Here is a 21,666-nt window from a genome sequence, read left to right as displayed (position 1 = left end):
TTCCCACTTTCTGACCTTTTGTGGCTAGCTTGGGACTGTCATGGCACCTGTGGGCATGTTATTTATCATGCTAATATATTACAATGGGTGTGTAATGAAGCTCAAGTTCTGCTAGAAGTCAAATCTCCCACCATCTTGAGCCTCAGGGCCTCCTGGGGGTTGAATTCTCCACCATTTTGATGTTAATTGCTGTATCATTCCTTGAAGGGCTGTGCTCTGCCCCCTTCCTGTCTCACTTAGGTTCTGTGTCTCCCTACAGACACCTGTCTCTCTTCAGATTTAAGTTGGCTAGCTGTCCAGTGATCTCTATTTTTTGATGGTTCATAAAAATTTGTTGTCTGATCAGCTGTTTTCTTGTAAGGGCAGATGCTTTTTTTTTGGGTCCTTACATATCTGAAGTCAAGCTGTTTAAGTCTACTTTGTCATTTAAAAAACTTAAACTTTTGAAAGATTTTATAATTTACCTGTCCAGTTGTCCCTTTGTACCTTTTCTTTTTCAAGTACATATGGAAATGAATTCCTTTTTAGAGGACAGAAATCAAGGAGTAGAATAAGGGAAAGACATGAAGGTTGGGATTGAGAGCTGTTGTGAATGAAGGGAAGTGAAAGTATGAGAGTACCTGATGGCATTCACCCCAGTTCAGGTGCCAATAGAAGATGAATTCTTTGTTTTTCTTTATGCTTTCCCAATTATTAGGTAAATGGCTTTCGCAGTTATGTAGATCTTTATGTTAAAGACAAACTGGATGAAACTGGAGTGGCCCTGAAAGTTATTCATGAACTTGCAAATGAAAGATGGGATGTTTGTCTCACATTGAGTGAAAAAGGATTCCAGCAAATCAGCTTTGTAAATAGTATTGCAACAACAAAAGTAAGTGTGCTAATTCTTTGTTTCCAAGTCAGTGGTAGAACAATACTGGATTAAAAACAGCAAACAATAAACAACAGTGACAACAGAAAACCTGCAAATCTACTTTTGTGAAATCAAAAGTGACTTATGAAAATAAAAGCTTATTTTCTATGAAATAGCTGTCTTACAATTTAAACACCTACTGAGAAGTAAATTTATATGATTAGTATTTATAATTGAATATGTTTATATTTTATGAAATTTAGAATAACAAATTCCTTATTCTGTGTTTTGAGTTTAAAAAGAACAAATAATAGGAGAGAAGTCTGTTTTGGGATCAGTTTGTGCAATTTGTTATCTGCCATTCTAAAGAGTTTGAACCCTTTTCTGTAGGCTTTTGAATTTTAAAATCAAATGAAATTCTTCTCATTTATAAGCATTTATCCATTGACCATAATAAAGTATCAAGCAATACAAGTGTGTATTTTAGAATAATCTAAAGCAGTGATTTGTTACTTTGTCACTCTTATTTAAGTTTCAACTGATTTTTTACAATGTTTGCTATTTTTTTATAATCTGGCATCACTTTCTCTAGTCAACAGAAATCCTGTTATCAGATATGATTACATTTTGTTTTATGTTATGGAAACCTAACATACAGTGGTTTGTAAATATGTAAAGATTTTCTTTTTTATCTATGACTGGGGACCCTTGGGAGGCAGTCTTAGTTTGGTGCTGTGACTCCCCTATGTTCTCAGGGACCTATGCCTTTCCTGGCTTTCTTTTCTGCCACCCTTAGCATGTGGCTTTCATTTGCATGTCTTTAAGATGCCTGCTGCACCCTCCCAGGTTCTAGGGAGAAAGAATGAGGTTGGGAAAATGCATATGCCAACTAATCTCTCCCCTTTTATCAGGAACACAGTAGTTTTCCTGGAAGCCCCCTCCAATAGCCCTCTGCTGACATCTCTGACTGAAACTGGGTCAAGTGGCTATCGCTAGCTGTGAGAGAGTCTAGATTGGTTATTTGTAATTGGGCATGTTGCCAGTTAAAAACAAACAAATTTGGGGTTGTTAGTAAGGTAAAAGGGGAGAATGGATATTAGATGGACAACCATCCATGGCTGCCACAGTCCTCCCTAAGTGTAAATATTATGAGTGTCATTACTACCACCAGGCCAGTATTCATTTTGACTTCCATGTCTCTTTTTCTTTGATTGTTTTCACTTTGTATGGAGTAACATGAAGTTGCTAATTGGCTCTGTGACCAAAAGGACTTGATTTTTAAAATCTCAACTCTGCCATTCTGAGACTCGTATTATTTTTCTGGAAAATAGGGCTAATAAATTAATAATACTGACTTCACAAGGTTATTGTGAAGATTAAATGCTCATTTTAGGAAAAAAATGAGTATGTAAGTATTTTGCTACCCTAACTATAGAAGATTTTGTATTTTATTTTTTTTTTCCCTCTTTAGGGTGGACGGCATGTGGATTATGTAGTAGACCAAGTTGTCGGTAAACTGATTGAAGTAGTTAAGAAAAAGAACAAGGCTGGTGTATCAGTGAAACCATTTCAAGTAGGTGATGCTTTTATTATATATTCTGTTGAATTACTAATTAATATCAATATCTGTTGAAATATTAAATACTAAACAAAGTTCTGACATTAACCTTTTTTTGGTGTGTTTTCAACAGGTAAAAAACCATATATGGGTTTTTATTAATTGCCTTATCGAAAATCCAACTTTTGATTCTCAGACTAAGGAAAACATGACTCTGCAACCCAAAAGTTTTGGGTCCAAATGCCAGTTGTCAGAGAAGTTTTTTAAAGCAGTGAGTAAAATCTGTATTATTTTAGTGTGTTTTTTATTGAAAGTTGATTAACTAGTTTTCTTGATTTATTTAGTCTGTTTGTGATTAGTTTCTTTCTTATAGTAACTATGGGTACAGGCATTCTTATACTAGAAACTAATATGCTTGATTCTGAAAAATTCAAAGGGTAGTTGCTGTTTCATGAAACAATTGATTATTTTGCCAAGCATTGAAGTAGGGAATCATGTAACGAATTGTGTTTTTAGCTTTGCGCTGGACACTATAAACCAGATTTACCTCTGATAAATGTACAGTTCCTTGTAAGACCCTTGATTTCATCTTTTCTACTCATTTCAAATTCATCTACTGATTTTTACCTTTATATAATTTTTAAAAAATTGTGATAACGTGCATAACTTAAAATTTACCATATTCTACATATTTTTAAATTTCATTTTATACATATTTATTTAGGCTATCTTTAACCTTTCTGAAACAAGATGAGAGTATAAATAAATAATAAATTTTAGGTTTAAAACTGGGCCTTGTTAATGCTAATAATTCCTCATAAGCTCCTGTGTATAAGCAAGACTTGCCTCTGTTCTCTTGTTCACCAGTGCCATCAAATATATATTAAGTAATCATATCTAAATTAGTGCCTTTAAATATGTTTGCACTGGAAATGTAAAGGTGAACAAATTAAAGCCCCTCCACTGCGGAAGTTTGTAATTTGTTGGAGGAGTATCATGTCATTGCAATAGAGATAACATATTTATCAAATTCCAGTATTGGAATTCCAAAGGTACAGTTTCATAAACAAAAACAAAAGTTGTTTTTTAGGTTTTAGCTGAAAGCTTATAGAAATAGTACTTCTGGGTCTAATAATGAATTTTGAATACAAATGACCCTATGTTAATGATTTCCCAAATTTCTGCCCTCATAACAGTTGTTTTTATTATGAAGTGATTTGATTTAGGATTTTATACTTTATCATTTTTCCAGAGGAAGTTTAGATTTGGCAACATAGTTCACCTCTTTTTTAATATCTCAAACATTCCGGAAAACTATTTTGTGCACCTGAAGTCAAACTACCCAGAATAATGAAAAATAACTCCAACTTGGAGATTTCTTTACTTTTTTTTCCTTTTGGCTTGACATCTTGTCATACGTTGGTTCACTGCAGAATGACATATATATATATATATATCTGTAATGTTGAAATCCTCATCACCAAACTTTTAAAAAATAAGGACTATTTATAAGTTCTTGAATTTATCCTAATGTCCCTTGCATGTTAATATTTTTTGGTCAAAGTGAATCCAAGATTTATATTTTTGTATTGAAGGAGATCAGAAATGTCAGCGTCTGGAATTTCCCAGGTGGCAAATTCATGGGTGAATCAGCTTTAACTGTGTTAATTTTAACAAAATTAACTTGTAATAAAAGTTATGTATGTTTCTTAAGGAGTTTATTATAATAGAATTTTTTTCATGTGTGGTAAACTTGCCCTTACTTCATGTGTTTATATTTCAGTATAATAGGTCTTTGTGAATAGCTGCCTGAGTTAGTTTTTCTGTAGTTAGAATAATATTTACCAGCATGTATCATTATTATTATCATCATCACCACCATTGTCTGACCTTATAACTGCACAGATTCCAAGTATTACATTAATTTTAGGTAAGTATATGAACTTCTGGCTTGATTGTGTATCATTACTCCTTGATTTTTTAGGCCTCTAACTGTGGCATTGTAGAGAGTATCCTGAACTGGGTGAAATTTAAGGCTCAGACACAGCTGAACAAGAAGTGTTCCTCAGTAAAGTACAGTAAAATCAAAGGTATTCCCAAACTGGATGATGCTAATGATGCTGGTAAGATTGAGATTATTTTTTTAGATTTTGATTTAAGTTTTCATTTATTCAGTTACAGACTATTTAGATTTTCTGCATATAGAGTGTAGGATTTTATGTTCAGAGTATAATTTTACTTCACTAAAATTGCCACATGCACCACATATTACTAATTTTCAGGGAATAGGAATTCAATAAAATATACTTAGTATTTAAATTATACTGAGCATAATGGAAGATGGCTCCTACAGTCTTTCATTATCATTGTGATTATTCATTTTTCTGGCTTAATTTTTTTCATTGGTAAAATTGAGAAACTTGGCACATATGTCATTTTAAATTTCTCAGGTGGCAAGCATTCCCTTGAGTGTACACTGATACTAACAGAAGGAGACTCTGCCAAATCGTTGGCTGTGTCTGGATTAGGTGTGATTGGGAGAGACAGATACGGAGTCTTTCCCCTCAGGGGGAAAATTCTTAACGTACGGGAAGCTTCTCATAAACAGGTATGTATCTGTATATATGTGTACATATATGCCCATATGTATATATGACATTTTAATACTTTACTAGAGTTGTTGAATTTTTATATGTAAATTCCTACTCACCGTTTATGTATTTAGACACTTGAAAATACTCCAATTCTTTTCATTTTTACATAGATCATGGAAAATGCAGAAATAAACAATATTATCAAAATAGTTGGTCTACAGTACAAGAAAAGTTATGATGATGCAGAATCTCTGAAAACTCTACGCTATGGAAAGATAATGATTATGACTGATCAGGTTGGTTTAAAAGTTGCCACATGTTAAAACTCATATCTTTTTCAGAATGTCCTTTTGCTATTTGTTTCATGAGATTTGTGTCAAGATACTACAAGTGAAAGTGATTGTACACCTGGGGAGGGGGAGGAGCGTTGTTTAATGGCACTGTGTGTGTGAAGCATGTTTTACATGATCTAATTTATGGTAACCGTCTTTTTGATTAGTTACTTTAACAGTGTTTTTAAATGTCATAAATATGGGAAGAGTAGAACACACACTGTAGTATTATGGGGTTAAGTCTTCCTATAAGGAGGAAGGAAATGATGAAACTTACAAGTAAGAGAGGTTAATCAATAGGATAATGGTTAATATTCGTATATGATGGCATAATTTGGGATGCACAGAAAACTAGGAGGACTTGAATTGTAAAATGGCAGTTATTAGGAAAGAACTAAATAATTGAAAAGGACGAGTTTCATATGCATCCAACTACTTGTCTCTTGTGTATTCTAATTGAAAGCATTGGTAGAGAAACTGAGAAGCTGCCAAATGGTTTTAAGCAGAAATTTGTCAGTTTTTATGTTAAGAGAAGACTTGTGAATACCCATATTCCATGGATTTCTTCTTCCATTGCCCAATTAAGTGGCATTATAACGTTTCACGTAGTTCCGCCTTTAAATCATTTTTTTCGTGAAATCTCGGTTAAAGTATAAAAAACATAATGGTGTAGTATATTATACAATGACAGAAAAATTCAGACTGTCACTTAGCTATATTCTTTATTTGAATTTTAAGAAAAAAATTTTTACTGTGATCATCCAAAGAATTACATGTAATGTTTTATAAAACACAGTTCTAAAATTTGAATGGAATTTTGCCTCTTATGTGCATTTATACATTTAAAAATCTGATTATATAAGTAGCTATATTTCATGAAATTGTTATAGCACTCTTTACTAACATTTATTTAGGATCAAGATGGTTCTCACATAAAAGGCCTGCTTATTAATTTCATCCATCACAACTGGCCATCACTTTTGAAGCATGGTTTCCTTGAAGAGTTCATTACTCCTATTGTAAAGGTACTATTTACATCAATACATTTTTATATTGTTGTCTTAAAAAGCAACAGAAAAACTAATTTTTTTTATTCTTCATTTAAGGCTAGCAAAAATAAGCAGGAACTTTCCTTCTACAGTATTCCTGAATTTGATGAGTGGAAAAAACATATAGAAAACCAGAAAGCCTGGAAAATAAAATACTACAAAGGTTTGTATTCTAAAACACTTAAATTTTGTGAAGTTACTACTGACATAAATTTATTTTCATGAGCACATTATAGGTATTTTCCAAGTTTGTCTCTTTTAGCCTTCAGAAATAGCCATTACTGGTTTTTAAAGAATTGTTATGGAAAATTTGATGTAAGTAGAGAGAGTCGTAGAAGGGGCTTCCCATGTACTTAAACAATCACCATTTCACGGCCAGTCTTGTTTCATCTAAACTCTTCTCTTCGCCATCCCATTAGTTTGAAATAGCTTCCAGGCATTAATTATTTCAATAATACTCTAGTACGTATCACTAAAAGAATTTTTTTTGCCCGTAATACCATTATCATACCTTCTTTAATAACCTTAAATATTCAATCCATGTTAAAATTCTCCTGATTGTATTAAAAATGTTTATTTCTGGTTGATAAGTCTTTTAAATATTAATATACTGTTTCCCTTTTCATATTTTTCCCTTAGAATTTATTTATTCAAAAAGTTGGATTTTTTGTATAATTTCCCGCATCCTGGGTTTTGCTAATTATCCTTACAGTTTCATTAAATGTGTAGCATGTTCCTCTGCCCCTTGCTTTTTGTTAACTGGTAGTTAAATCAGAGGCTTGATCAGATCTGGATTAGGTATATATGACAAAAGCATTTAATAGGCGGCTTTGTTTGTCTTTTTTGTCTATTAAAATTGATCACTTGGTGTAGGTGTTGCCAGCTTGATCCATAGCTCTTCACCTAGTGATTTTAAACAGCCATTGATGTTTATGATTTACTTAAAAATTTTTTCAGCTTTATTGAGGTATAGTTGACAAATAAAATTGTATGTATTTAAGGTGTAAACATGATGATATATGTATATATTGTGAAATGATTACCACAGTCAAGTTAATATCCATTATCTCAGTTACCTTTTTTTTATGGTGAGAACTTTTAAGATCCACTCTCTTAGCAATTTTCAAGTATACAATATAGCATTCTTAACTATAAGCATTATGCTATACATTGGATTCCCCACAGCTTTTTTATCTTGTAACTGAAAGTTTGTACCCTTTGACAGACATCTCCCCGTTTCCCTCTCCTTCCCAACACTGGCAGCCACCATTCTATACTCTGTTACCTTAAGGTTGACTTTTTTTTTTCAAGATTCCATATATAAGTGAGATCATACAGTAGTCTTTCTCTGTTTGGCTTATTTTCACTTTTATTTTTAAAATTGTGCAGGGCTGGGTACCAGTACAGCTAAAGAAGCAAAGGAGTATTTTGCTGATATGGAAAGGCACCGCATCTTATTTAGATATGCTGGTCCTGAAGATGATGCTGCCATTACCTTGGTAATCAAGTTAATTTTAAAAAGTCTCTCCTAATACCCATTCCCTGTATCTGCTATACTTTTCTTCCCAGTCTTGGTTTTCTGTAATAAGTTTCTTTTGAATTCTAAAGGCCAGCCTGGTTAATCTTAGTGTCATGCTCCACCACCCCAGATTGTGCCCTACCTTGATAAGTCTTTAATTCAAAGACCTCTATTCAAGTGTATTTCTGATAAAAGCATATTGGAAAAAACCTTAATTTCCCAGAAATTAATAAGTAGTTATTTGCTTTTATGCATTTTAATTTTATTATGAAATTCATTTTATTTTTCAATGTGTGAAATTGTTACCTGGAATCTTTCAGGCATTCAGTAAGAAGAAGATCGATGACAGAAAAGAATGGTTAACAAATTTCATGGAAGATCGGAGACAGCGTAGGTTACATGGCTTACCAGAGGTTAGTCAGAAAGAGTGGTGATCTGGGGGAAGAAAGAGAAAGAGACTAAAATTCATGCAATAATAATGACATAATTGCTGTATAACTTCTCTCTTAGCAATTTTTATATGGTACAGCAACAAAACATTTGACTTACAATGATTTCATCAACAAAGAATTGATTCTCTTCTCAAACTCAGACAATGAAAGGTCTATACCATCTCTTGTTGATGGTAAGTAGCTTTTGTTTAAGAATCTTTCTCATTTTTGTTTTTTATCAAGTATATTTTAATTTCATGAACTTTAAGCCATCCTCATAATAGTAAATTTAAAATTCTGAAGTTGCTCTTGAGATGTTTTAGTAGTTCTGAAATGTTTTGTATTCTTTAATTTGAATCTTTTAAAACCATGTTGAATTTTTAAAGAAAATTAACGATAAGGCAAATTGTTAAAGATTTTGCCCCCCAGTTGTTGGAGACTTTCTAAAATAAGAAGTAAAATGAGATTATGATAAGTTCTAAAGTATTTATCAGAGAATGAATTTTAAAACCACCTTTATTCCTCATTACCCCAAAACCTCATGCTTTTAACTTATTTAACTTGACATTAGAGCAGAGTTTAGTCTTCTTTCAAGAGCTTTTTGATTTTGATTTTGTAACTTTTAGCAAATTAGTGGATCTTTATGTTTCTTGTTTTTTCAGCTAACATTCTGCCAATTCATCTAGTGCTAGCTTTAAGTTACATCCCTTTTCTAACACGTTGCCTAATAATTGCAGTCTGAAGTGGTCTCAGATGCTTGTAAACTTCTATGCCAACAATTGTGTGCGTCTTATTTTACTTGTGTTAATTTTGCCTCCTCAATTAGATTATAAAATTCTCAAGGAAAGTGGCCTTATTTTATCATCCTTTTGTTTCTGCCATGCTCTGGCCCACGATGATGGTGATGATAGCTAGCATTTACTGAAAAGTTTATTACTAAGCTCACTGGACTGGAGCAAGAAGGATGATAAGGAAGCAGAGTGCTTTGCTTGCGTTGTCTCATGTTACCCTTATGATCACCCTATTAGGGAGGCAATAATTTCTGTTACACTGATGAGGAGACTGAGTCTTACTGGTTTAATAATTTACAAAAAATCACATAGCCAAGTTGAGAAGAGTATCCAGATTAGGGAGATTCTAAAGCCTGCATTCTTAAATATTAGAATACATCTCTTCTTTATAAGAGTTTGCCTGATTTAGGACATTCTAATAATAGTTTTCAGGCTGATTGATGGCTTGCTGGTACTTTAATTACAACTGACATTTTGGGCATATGAGTGTTTGGAAACTCCTTGAAAGGAGTTTGGTGCCACTGAGTAGTTCTTTAAGACCCAAAGGAGGTCTTTCAATTGGTACTTCACTTTTGGAATAGACTGAGACAGTATAAAAGGCGTTAATATGTACTTATTTGTTACAGAAGCTCAGGTAAACAATTTTAGTTATTTTTTCAGAAGCAGCAAACTATATCTTTGCTTTTTTTCTTTTGAATATATAGAACACTGTTGTCACTAAAAGAAACATTATAACTATAACTTGAGCAATATTTTAAAAAGAGGGTTGTTCTTTTTAAAAATAGGCTTTAAACCAGGCCAACGAAAAGTTTTATTTACCTGTTTTAAGAGGAATGATAAACGCGAAGTGAAAGTTGCCCAGTTGGCTGGATCTGTGGCTGAGATGTCCGCTTACCATCATGGAGAAGTAAGCATTGAGATTGAAATCAATTGAGAGCTATACTTATTGGCATGAAGAATGATAATTAAGCATAATACAGTATTTTTCCTTTTATTAGGCCTTTGGAAATGTAAGAGGATTGAGAGTTTGGGTTTTAATAAAAATTAGGAAATGTACATACAGAAAATTTAGAATATTAATGTTATATTCTGTTTGTTTCCGTCCTGTAGCAAGCATTGATGATGACTATTGTGAATTTGGCTCAAAACTTTGTGGGAAGTAACAACATTAACTTGCTTCAGCCTATTGGTCAGTTTGGAACTCGGCTTCATGGGGGCAAAGATGCTGCAAGTCCTCGTTATATTTTCACAATGTTAAGGTAATAATTTGTTGATGTAATGGTATAAAGTTTTATTTGAAGTTTATTGGAACTAACCAAATGTGTAATAGAGTTGTTACTATGGAGAGAGATGATTGGGTTATTATGTTGAGGGTGAATGTTTCAAATTATTTATCACATGTAGAATGAAATTTGTTGATCTCAATTTTTATGAATTATTGGTGAAACCAGTCCTAATGAAAGTAAGGATTTTTTTCTGATCCCACTTTATTTTTTAAGCTGAAGATGGGTTTTGTGGTTTAGTCAGAATAAGAGGAAATCCTTAAAAAGTTATTTATCAGTACTAAGAATTTAGGCATTTGAGTCAGTAAGTAACATAAGTGAAATAGGGCTATTTTTATTCTGGCTTTGTGCCTGAGAGAAATATATTCAGTAATAAAGTTAGGTAAATTTTATTGTTAAAAAGTTTAAGTTAAACAGTTGTAACCAAAATTCTTAAAAGAAGTGCATTCTTTTTAAAAGATTTTTTGAAATATAAAGTCTTTAATTATGTATTAAGTTTTATTTTTTTAAACTGTGAAATTGTTCCATGTTTTTGTTTTTCTTTTTATTAGCTCTCTAGCAAGACTGCTTTTTCCTGCTGTGGATGACAACTTGCTTAAATTCCTTTATGATGATAATCAACGTGTAGAGCCTGAGTGGTATATTCCCATAATTCCCATGGTTTTAATAAATGGTGCTGAGGGCATTGGTACAGGATGGGCTTGTAAACTACCCAACTATGATGCTAGGGAAATTGTGAACAATGTCAGACGAATGCTGGATGGCTTGGATCCTCATCCCATGGTAATTATGTAGAACTTACTGCTTATATTGTTTTTGGTTTTGGGTTTTTTTTTTAACAAATGATAATGTGAAAACTACAAAGGCCAATCATTTTAGAAAAGTAATGGAACCATTTTCATTTTAGAACATATTGTAGACAATAGAGACCTTATTAATGTGTAGCTTGATATGTGCTTACAGTCTAAAAGATATAAAGTTTGGAAAAAGCCTGGGGATAAGATATATGGGGAGAAACTGTTTATTAAAATTTTAAAGTAGTCTGTATTTCAGGCTTTCAGATATTTAAATTATAAAATGTTTTCATGACAAAATTATACGCAGCTTTATGTTTTTGCCTTTAAATTACTGAGTCATATTAGTGTTGTAAGGATGCTTAGAAACACATTGTATATATTTTAATATATCCCATACTTTAAAATTTTTGCCCCTTTCTTACATCATTCACTGTGTTTGCTTCTTCCTCCAAACTTCCTCCAAGAAAAACTTCTCAAAAAAAGTGTCTTACCCTCTTTTACATGATTTAAAATCACCTAGAAATTTCCTTTTATCATGATACACTTAAATATATTTTTATTATAAAAATGAACGTGCTTATTGTAGAAGATACAGATAAGCAGAGAAAAAATACTTCTGGTATGTAGAAAAAGACTTAATATTTTTATGTATCTCTCTCCAAGTTTTATTTCATTTTTGTATTTTAAAAGAAAACAAAATATTAGATTATGAGGGTGATTTAAAATGTTTTTCTTCTAAATACTTTATAGTACTTCAAAGTATTTCTAACAGGTATCAAATTACTTTTTATGAGTATAGCATTTTATTTTAATTGTTTCAGGTGCATTTTAGAGTGTTTATTAAGTCAGTATATTTGATCAGTACATGTTTGTCATATATATGATACTGTGGCTAAGTGGTGAGATGAAGTACCAATTCCTGTCTTCAGAAAGTTAATGTGTTGTCAAGGCAAGACATCTGGGCATGAAGTTTACAGTGAAGGATACCAGTAGTTGCTCAGTGTGCCAGAAGAAATGTCCTGTACTATATGCCTAATTCCTTAATGACAATAATAGATATGAATTTTAGAAGAGGAAGAGATCACTTATAATTAGGCTGAGTAAGATTTAGATAGATGTATGGGGTGTGCAGAGCTGAATAATTGTCAGGGCTGGTAGAGGGAGTGAGTGAAAGTGAGACTATTCAGAAATAAAAATGTGGGAGAAGAGGACTGATCTGGAAGGCAGGTCATTGGAGAAAAGTTAGAAAGTTAGATTGGGTCCAGATTGTGGAAGGCTTTTAATGTACTATCTGAGGAGTTTGAATTTAAAGGATTATTAATCTAGGGGAGAAGGAAGTATGGAGGGTATAGGCTGGAAAAAAGGAATATTCTTGGAAGACTAGGAAAGATGATACTAAGGTTTTGAGATTGGGGGAATGTTGAGATTGTATTAACAGAAGCTGTGAATTCAAGATTGAGTGATTATTTTGAGAAGGACTTGCGGATGAGAGGAATTTAGTTCTGGTCATGTTAACTTGGCAGTAGCAATATACTATCGACTAAGGGGCATTCACATGTGGCACTGGCACTCAAATGAGAAGGCAGGACCTCAAGGTATTTTATTTTTCTCCGCAGCTGCCAAACTACAAAAACTTTAAAGGAACTATCCAAGAACTTGGTCAAAACCAATATGCAGTCAGTGGTGAAATATTTGTGGTGGATAGAAACACAGTAGAGATTACAGAGCTTCCAGTTAGAACTTGGACACAGGTTGGTATGAGTATGTGCGCAGCCTGTGAGGAGGGCAGTTAAGTTAAGCAATGCTTTCTGGTAAGAACATGATTCTGTCAACGTTCGCACTGTTTCTGTATAGTGTTTGAACATTCCTGTATACATTTTTGACTCATTCGAGTTTGTGCTTTGATTCTTCAAATGGTAATTTAAAAGCTTTTTAACTTACCTAAATGTAGAATGACTTAAGCTAGTTTTAAGACTATTATCTTTGTTTATATTGAAATGAATAGAATAATATGTAAAAAATAGTGATTTGAACCCTTATAAATATGGTCAATAAATTCATGTCGATCAGTATCAAACGTATGTGTGTCACCTCTTGTCAGTTCTAGCTTATGCCATCTCGTTATGCTCTTAGCCTTTTCCTTGCCCTTTGAGTGTGAGTAGGTCGGAACCATTACCTTGTTTATCTTCTCTCTCCATTGAGATCCCCATATATTGTCTTCCATAGTGATGGGGCAGGAGATGATAGAGATGGAGGGTTCCCCTTTTTTCTCCACTGCGGTTGAGAATTTTTTAAAAATTGCATGACTTGTGGTAAGAGAACATGAATATATGTCATGAAAGAATTACTTATTTTTAAATCTTTTATAGGTGTACAAAGAACAGGTTTTAGAACCTATGCTAAATGGAACAGATAAAACACCAGCATTAATTTCTGATTATAAAGAATATCATACTGATACAACTGTGAAATTTGTGGTGAAAATGACTGAAGAGAAACTAGCTCAAGCAGAAGCTGCTGGATTGCACAAAGTTTTTAAACTTCAGACTACTCTTACTTGTAATTCCATGGTAATTGACTAGATTTACTATGAATTTAACCTTTCTTGCATGCTGTAAGTTGGATTTTTGTAATTGGCTTCAGATGGGAGTGGCTGTAGCAAATTTGAATGCGTTTTCCCACTTGTATATGTGCTGACGAATCTAGAAATACATTTCTTTCCCTCTAATCTTATCCTCTGCTCTTAACTCCAGCTCTGTATTTGTGGATATGGGCTCAAAACACACAGGATACACACACCCTCACATACACTGACTGAAAGTTATGAAAATGATTGTTGCAAGATTTCCATGTGCCTTCTGCCTGTTTCTATTAGCATTTTAATTGGGGAGTATTCATCTCATAATTCTAATCTGCTTTATTAAACTTATATATTAGTGTTTGTATATAATTGGGAAGGGAGGTAAAAAATGAAAATGTATAATTACCCTTGTTCCATTCCAAATTAGCTTTTGGACGTACGAGAGAGTAAAAGAAGAAAAATCCAACAGTAGCACAGTGATTGAGAAAGTGCCATAATCTGCCAAGCAAGGATGATTGAAAAAGGACAGAGAAGAAGTAAAATTTCCCCCCAAATTGAAGTTTGAGTGAATTATAGCACATTTATAAAAAACAAAAAAGAGAGGCAGATGCACATCCATTTAGTATATGGGAGGAAAAAGAACCTTAAATTTAATATTCTGAACTTATTGATAGAATGTATTTTTAGTTTGAAAAATTTTATTAGGTGGTTTTATAGCCATAGTTTGTATACTTATAAATAAGAACTTTTCTAAAGTACCTATTTTATCTTTCAAAATTATTCCTATTTTAAATATTTTCATAGTTTTGAGAATTGAATTTACCAGTTTCTTGGCATCACCAAAGGAATATTTACAGAAATGTGCTTAATTTTGGTTGTGTTTAATGGCTTTTAGGGCTGGTGTGTGTTCACATAAGTGTATTATGGTTATTTTAAATACTGTAGGTGTCATACAAGTTAATACCAATAGGGTTTACGTAATCTTTAAAACTTTTGCATAATCTTCAAAAACTTTTTGTTTTGCTTAGGTACTCTTTGATCATATGGGATGTCTGAAGAAGTATGAAACTGTGCAAGACATTTTAAAAGAATTCTTTGATTTACGGTTAAGCTATTATGGTTTACGTAAAGAATGGCTTGTAGGAATGTTGGGAGCAGAATCTACAAAGCTTAACAATCAAGCCCGTTTCATTTTAGAGAAGATACAAGGGAAAATTACTATAGGTAAGAGGCAACTTTTAAAAATTTGAACATTATTTAAAATGGATAAAAAAACTTTGTTAATAGAAGACATTTTTATCAGTAGAATATAAACAAATACAAATTGAATCTCTTTTCTTGATCCTAACTTTATTTTTCCCTCACATAGAGAATAGGTCAAAGAAAGATTTGATTCAAATGTTAGTCCAGAGAGGTTATGAATCTGACCCAGTGAAAGCCTGGAAAGAAGCACAAGAAAAGGTAATCATTTGCAGAACGAGACATTCAGAGAAGCTTTTAAAAGCAACTTCCAAAGCAAAACAAAACAAATCCAACCCCTGAATTTTAAATTTAGTACTGCTAACGGTGCTGAGTGATCTGTTTGGAGACTGAAGTCTTCTGTTTACCCACAAAACAGATACAGGACAGGAATTTTCAGTGCATTCCCACCGCAAAGCACTTTGCTAGTGTGGCTCAACCAGGGCCTGGAGAAGTGCCTCCAGGTCTGAGAAGGTAGCTCAGTCTCCTCAGCCCTGTCTCTGAGCCTGCCGTTAAAGGGCTGTGGTGGTGGTGGTGGTGGTGGTTTTGTGAGGTGCATTATGCCATCTGGGAACTACATTGGTAGCACAGAAATCATTTCACCCTGGTCAGTTTGTGGTCACAGTATGGTGTCCAGCCACCATTCACTTGATCTGGTTTTGGTTTATGCTGGGGAGACAAGACACAATATGTTCAATATTTATCAGTACTTACTGAGCACCAAGTATGTGCTCTGACCCATGCTTAGATCTTTGGCTGGAGATTTCAACTCTGGAACTTCAGATTAAAAGTCTGATGTTTCATTAGTGAACTTGTCCCATTTTAGATCATAGAGGACTAATATTCAGTGAATGCAGTACTGAAACTTTGCAGTTCCTCTCAAGAATTAGCTTCTTACTATTTACTGCATATGATTTAAAGAAAAATTTTAAAAGGCAGTACAACATTGTGATTGAGAACACAAATGTACAAAAGGAAGGAAATTGAAAATGATTTTCGTATACTTAATTAACATATTGTGTGTATGTGTATGTACGATACTGATAATGATATTAGCATCTTTAAAAAATAGTTATGATTGGTGACAAAATTTGAACTGAAACTTTAAACTTCCATACATTTATGAGTTCTCACCCATAATGTTTTTCATCAGACTACATTGAAATACTGCTTTCATTTACATTGTTTTTCTCAGTTTTAAATAGTCAATAGAATGTCGTATGTTAGAGTGGATAAAATTAGAATAAATGATATATTTAGCAATTACATTTAAGATAATAGGTGTATTTGTTTTTTGAGGAAAATGGAGTAGGCAAGATGGGGAGTGTTCAAAATTCAGATGATTCAAGCACTTTGCTTTCCTTTCAGTGTGTTTTATCACACTCTGAAACCCTAAATTATGGTTTATACACTACTTGCCCTTCTGTATCACTGTTGGTTTAAATCATATATTTTAAAAAATTAGCTAGTTAACTAATGAATTTAATGTTTAGTTTTAAAAAATAAAGATGTTCAGGGTTTGAGAATGCCCTTCTGGTAGAAGTAGACTTCATGGGTAAAAGCTAGTGCTTGATTTCAATAATTTCATCATTACCATCAAAATTTTCTCAGCATCTTGGCCACGTGTTCACTCTGGGGATTCAAGAAACAAAAGGAGCTGCTCTTTTATAAGAGTGTCCTGTTGTATGTAGTGTTGGAGAAGAGAGAGTTATAAAGCAGATAATTAGAAGATTAAAAACATAGTAGAATTCTGTCACTGGAACTTGAAAGATTTTTTTTTCCTTGGTTTCTCAGAGCATCCTTAGTCACCTTCACATTGACAGTGATAGACACACATATTCACAGAGCACTCCTTAACAGTACTTGGTCTGTCTTCAAAACCTAGAGCAAACAGACTTCTGAAGTGTGGGTCTAAACAGGATTTTAAGACACTCTAATGATATTTTAATAGTGGTGTAACAACCTTAATATTCCATAGCAACACACTATTTCATGAAGAAATTTCAAAAACTATAGACTGAATTAATTTGTCATAAATTATCTAGGTCCTTATTAATCTATCAACTCAACACCAGCAGTCCTTATTTGGCTAATGTTACTTAATTGAGTTTATACTTTTGTTTATGTAATGAAGTATCTTGCTTTGCAATTTTTATTTTTATCCCTTCTAAAGTACACTTAAACTTTACTTTGTATATATACATTATTTTACTGAAAATTTTTAATTAAGTTGTAAAGGTCTTTTTTTTCTTTTTTGGTTACTAGAAGTGAACTTTTTGTTTTATGGAGTATCAGGTTAACTCAGTCATTTTTATTTTTTAATTTTTTTTTTTTAATGGAGGTACTGGGGATTGAACCTGGGACCTTGTACATGCTAAGCACTCACTCTACCACTGAGCTATACCCCCCAACTCAGTCACTTTTAATTATCAGAGTGCCTTTAACAATTGAGATGCAATTTTATTTAACAGCTGTTGTTACTTAAAAAATTTTAAAGGTGATGTCACCTATAATAATTTCTATTAAATTCATTGGAGTTTGAAATTTAATATTAGCGTAAGTTTTTTTATTGAAACTGTTTCTATGAAAAAAAGATCTTATGAACACAATTTTAGAATAGTTTAAACAATTCTTACACTAACTCACCAGCTCATAAATTCTTAAGTGAACTTTTTTCTTAGTCCTTACCTGAATATTCTTGCTGGAGAGAATTTGTATTAAGAATTCATCCTTAGTGAGTGACTACCTTAGCATATTTATTGTAACCATGAAACGTTCTTCATAAGTGATATTTATTTTAGGTTTCAGATTGCTCATTCACTCACCATATAAAAATTGGACAAAATGCAATGATAAAACATTAGTTCTGCTCTATTAATTTTAAGATGTAGTGTCTTCACAAGCAGTTAATTTTTCATCAGATTCCTGGATAAATAGGGACTGAATATACCATTCCTTTTGATGACTTTACTGTGTATGTTTAGAAAATTTAAACTTTTTATAGGCGATATATATTCATAGGTAATCTTACAGATAATCTAAAATAAGTCCACCACCCTGAAGATGTAGCATTAAGAGTGTAGTATGTATGGAATTTGAAACTCAGTATTCAATAAAATTCAACATTGATTTGATATTATACAGGACTTTAATATAAAGTTTATTATTTTTTACAGGCAGCAGAAGAGGAAGAAACACAAAACCAGCATGATGATAGTTCCTCTGATTCAGGAACTCCTTCAGGCCCTGATTTTAATTATATTTTAAATATGTCTCTGTGGTCTCTTACTAAAGAAAAAGTTGAAGAACTGATTAAACAGAGAGATGCAAAAGTATGAACTTTTGTGGGTTAAATAATTTGAAACTGTTTCAGTATTATCCATATCTTTGTTTTTCTTTTCCAAAAATAAATACTTTGATTTACCCTTTATGTATATGTTTTAAAATTATTGAACATCTAAATCATACTGCTTTTTTTTATTATAGGGGAGAGAGGTCAGTGATCTTAAAAGAAAATCTCCTTCAGATCTTTGGAAAGAAGATTTAGCAGCTTTCGTTGAAGAACTGGAGGTAGGTTAAGTTTCCATTAAAGTATATTTGGAAAAGTAATGCTTATGACACAAGAATGAACATTTTTAAAATTTAATTACCCCAGAGTTTCTTTTAACTCTGTGAAGGTTAATGTTTTTGTAAGCTGCATTACGATTAAGCTTTTAGCTATATGAAGTCATAAAGAAAAGTTATGTCTGGTGTAGATGAATGAGAGCTATAGAGTTGAAATTTAGAATAAATTAAATTCTACTAGTTTCTATTAGTTAAAATTTCTTGACTGACTTCAAATTAGCTTATTGATTCAATTTAATGTTTTCCCTCAAAGAGTTAAGAGCAATGTATATATGATTGAATATAGGTACTTTTATTTTATTTTTTAGGTACTTTGATTTTTAAAAAGTAGACTGATAGTCTCTTCAGGCTTTTAACAGAGAAATTTTAATATTTTTTTGTTATAACTTAGTTTTCTCCAGGTAGAACTCCAATTTAAAAGAGAAAAGAAGAAATATAGAGGAAGATATAAAATACAAACTTTTTCTAAAATTGCCTAATCTGTTTTTAAGCAGTTAATCCATTTAAAATCTTAGAATTAAATTCCTGGTAGCAGTATGATCATCTGATTTTGCATAGCATATGATAAATTACTATTTATTATTACTCGTATGACATTACTTACACATCTTGCTTTTTAGTTGCTTCATTGATTTATTGCCCACGTGCTCTAGTTTTATTTTCATGGCCTAGTCAGAATTAAAACTCTTAGGAATGAGTGTGGTATATTAGTTGCCTAACAGAATTTCTGGCATTTTTTAGTGCTATCATTTTAGTTTCCCTTAATACTGCAATATAAGTTTGCCTTGATTTATACTTTTCTTATATAATTATGAATTAGATTTGAAAACATTTGAGACCCTTTTTTTCCTGCTGACATTTATAGTTAAAAATTAATATCCATTAAAGATGAAGTAAGCTAAAGCAAGAGTAAAGAATAGCTTGATATTTGTTAACAGAGATGCCTTTTTGTATAATTTGCTGCGATTCTGATACCAGGTCATCAGAAGTCTTGATTCCATAATACATCGTAGGATCCTAGAATTGGAGGGGACCATGTAGGTCATTTAGTTACTACCCCCTTGTATTACAGATGAGAAGTTAGTCGGATTTGGGACTACAAACCAGGTCTTCTGACTTAGAATTTTTTGGTTTTTGCTTGAATTAGATCGCCTGGAATGGAAGCTTGTTCTTTAGTGAATAAACAATAGTAGTTTTAATGTCTTAGGCAGGAGTGATTGTCTTTTCTCATGAGTTGTCATGCATCGTCCTCTTCCCCATCCTTTATGATTACGCATCAGAGAGTGGAAGCGCAAGAACGAGAAGACGTTCTAGCTGGAATGGCTGGAAAAGCAATAAAAGGTAAAGTTGGCAAACCTAAGGTGAAGAAGCTTCAACTGGAAGAGACAATGCCCTCACCTTATGGGAGAAGAGTGGTTCCTGAAATTACTGCTATGAAGGCAGATGCCAGTAAAAAGTTGCTGAAGAGGAAAAAGGTATGACGTGCCTCTTGATTCAGCTCGTTGGTAGAGTCGACCTCCATAATGATGTATATATGTATTTTAATTTTACTGTGTACTTAAATTAGAGCTTGGGAAATGAGCCTCAGAGCTGGGGTGAGATTGGGGAGTTCTCTGTACAGAGCTAACATTTGAAGCTCTGGGGCTTTGCGGTACCAGACAGGTCACTCTTCTACAGCTCTGATAAACTGAGGCCTGCACTGCTTCCCCCTTACCTGGCTTCCCACTGCTCACAGGTTCACTTACACATAGAGCTGGCTTCCTCCTTAGGAAAATGGCTATTCTTATTTTCTGACGGGGTTAGGATCAGTTCTCAGCACATTTCTCCTCAGCTTACATGGTCTCTCTGAGTGACCTCATTTATGCCCAGGGCTAATTTTCACTTATAGTGATGACTCTTTAGTTGGTGTCCCTGAGCTATGGTGTTTTTAGGAGTGCCAGGCTAATACAGCTATCAGAGTGCCCCAAACCCCTCAGTGCAGCATGCCTGAAATGACCGTTATCCTGGTTTAGAAACCTGCCCTTCCACCTCTGTGTCTTGTCTCAGTTACTGGCACTGTCAGCCGTCACTAACATAGGGTCAAACACCTGGGAGTTTTCTCCTTTAGTCAGCAACTATTTTCTATTGATTGCCTATGAAATGGCTCCAAAATCTACCCTCTTATTCTTGGTCCTCGTTGACACTGTCTTGGAATTCAGTATGTTTTCTCTGAGGTAATTTAAGGTGATCCTTGTAGCCTGTTTTCCCATGTCTAGCCATCTGATCACGACTTCTACCTTTCTTCACTTCATTCCTCTCAGTCTGGTCTCTTACCACCAGAATGATGTTCCACAAAAAACAAAAAGCCTGCTCATTACACAGTGACTCCTAGTATACAGTGATTTAGCACCTACATTCCTCTCCTGTGTTTCCATCTGGCTTCTCTTTCCTCTCATCTTTCCTTGAATCCTAGCAGAGTGTGTGAGTAATTATCTTTGCTTCCTTCTCCTCACCTGGCGAACGTACATGATTCTTCCAAGCCCAGTCAGAAAGGCTCCTTCGTGGTGTCTTCCCTGACCCTGCCCTGTGCAGGACTGCTCAATTCTCGTGGGTCGCTGTTCCTCCTCCCTCTGTATTTGTTATTTGTGTTGTGATGACTTGCCCTTATGTCTTTCTCTCTTTCTCTTTTAATAGTCTCAGGGTCAGGGGACTTTGTCTGATAATGCCTAGCAGTACATGGCATGGGTTGCATATTTTCCTTCAATAATCTAAAGACTTTTGCCTCGTATATGGAGGCCTGAGCTATAGATACATATTTTTTCAGGTATCTCTTGGTGTACCTTAGCTATGAGTCTGAAAGTCGCTTTGATAAGCAAAAGCTGCCTTCTTATTTTTCATAGTCGGTTTTAAGAAGCTGTCATCTCATAGAGTATACCAGAAGATTAGAGTGGTGAGCAGTGTAATTTGCTACAGATAAATGAGATAAAGTAAAACATGGTCTGATCAAAGTCATCTCTTAGGACCTCAACAGAATCA

General features: G+C 33.4%; 1 protein-coding gene across 2 annotated transcripts in view; it reads left to right on the top strand.

The window, feature by feature from the left end:
• Positions 1-21,666, top strand: part of TOP2B (DNA topoisomerase II beta) — a 57,262-nt gene that overhangs the window by 25,261 nt on the left and 10,335 nt on the right. For both annotated transcript variants that reach the window (XM_072950619.1, XM_072950603.1), the window contains exons 8-28: positions 698-871; positions 2,325-2,426; positions 2,545-2,682; positions 4,396-4,534; positions 4,862-5,019; positions 5,176-5,301; positions 6,252-6,362; positions 6,444-6,549; positions 7,776-7,885; positions 8,226-8,318; positions 8,416-8,530; positions 9,913-10,034; positions 10,238-10,386; positions 10,962-11,193; positions 12,824-12,958; positions 13,577-13,777; positions 14,817-15,012; positions 15,158-15,249; positions 18,204-18,359; positions 18,514-18,597; positions 19,932-20,126. In XM_072950619.1, the coding sequence (XP_072806720.1) occupies positions 698-871; positions 2,325-2,426; positions 2,545-2,682; positions 4,396-4,534; positions 4,862-5,019; positions 5,176-5,301; positions 6,252-6,362; positions 6,444-6,549; positions 7,776-7,885; positions 8,226-8,318; positions 8,416-8,530; positions 9,913-10,034; positions 10,238-10,386; positions 10,962-11,193; positions 12,824-12,958; positions 13,577-13,777; positions 14,817-15,012; positions 15,158-15,249; positions 18,204-18,359; positions 18,514-18,597; positions 19,932-20,126 (2,934 nt within the window). The remainder of the gene's footprint in view (positions 1-697; positions 872-2,324; positions 2,427-2,544; positions 2,683-4,395; positions 4,535-4,861; positions 5,020-5,175; positions 5,302-6,251; positions 6,363-6,443; positions 6,550-7,775; positions 7,886-8,225; positions 8,319-8,415; positions 8,531-9,912; positions 10,035-10,237; positions 10,387-10,961; positions 11,194-12,823; positions 12,959-13,576; positions 13,778-14,816; positions 15,013-15,157; positions 15,250-18,203; positions 18,360-18,513; positions 18,598-19,931; positions 20,127-21,666) is intronic.

The sequence above is a fragment of the Vicugna pacos genome, chromosome 1, assembly GCF_048564905.1.
Source record: "Vicugna pacos chromosome 1, VicPac4, whole genome shotgun sequence".
In the NCBI taxonomy this organism is placed as follows: Eukaryota; Metazoa; Chordata; class Mammalia; order Artiodactyla; family Camelidae; genus Vicugna; species Vicugna pacos.
Note: the sequence above shows the minus strand (reverse complement) of the source record. Positions and strands in the feature narration are given on the sequence as shown.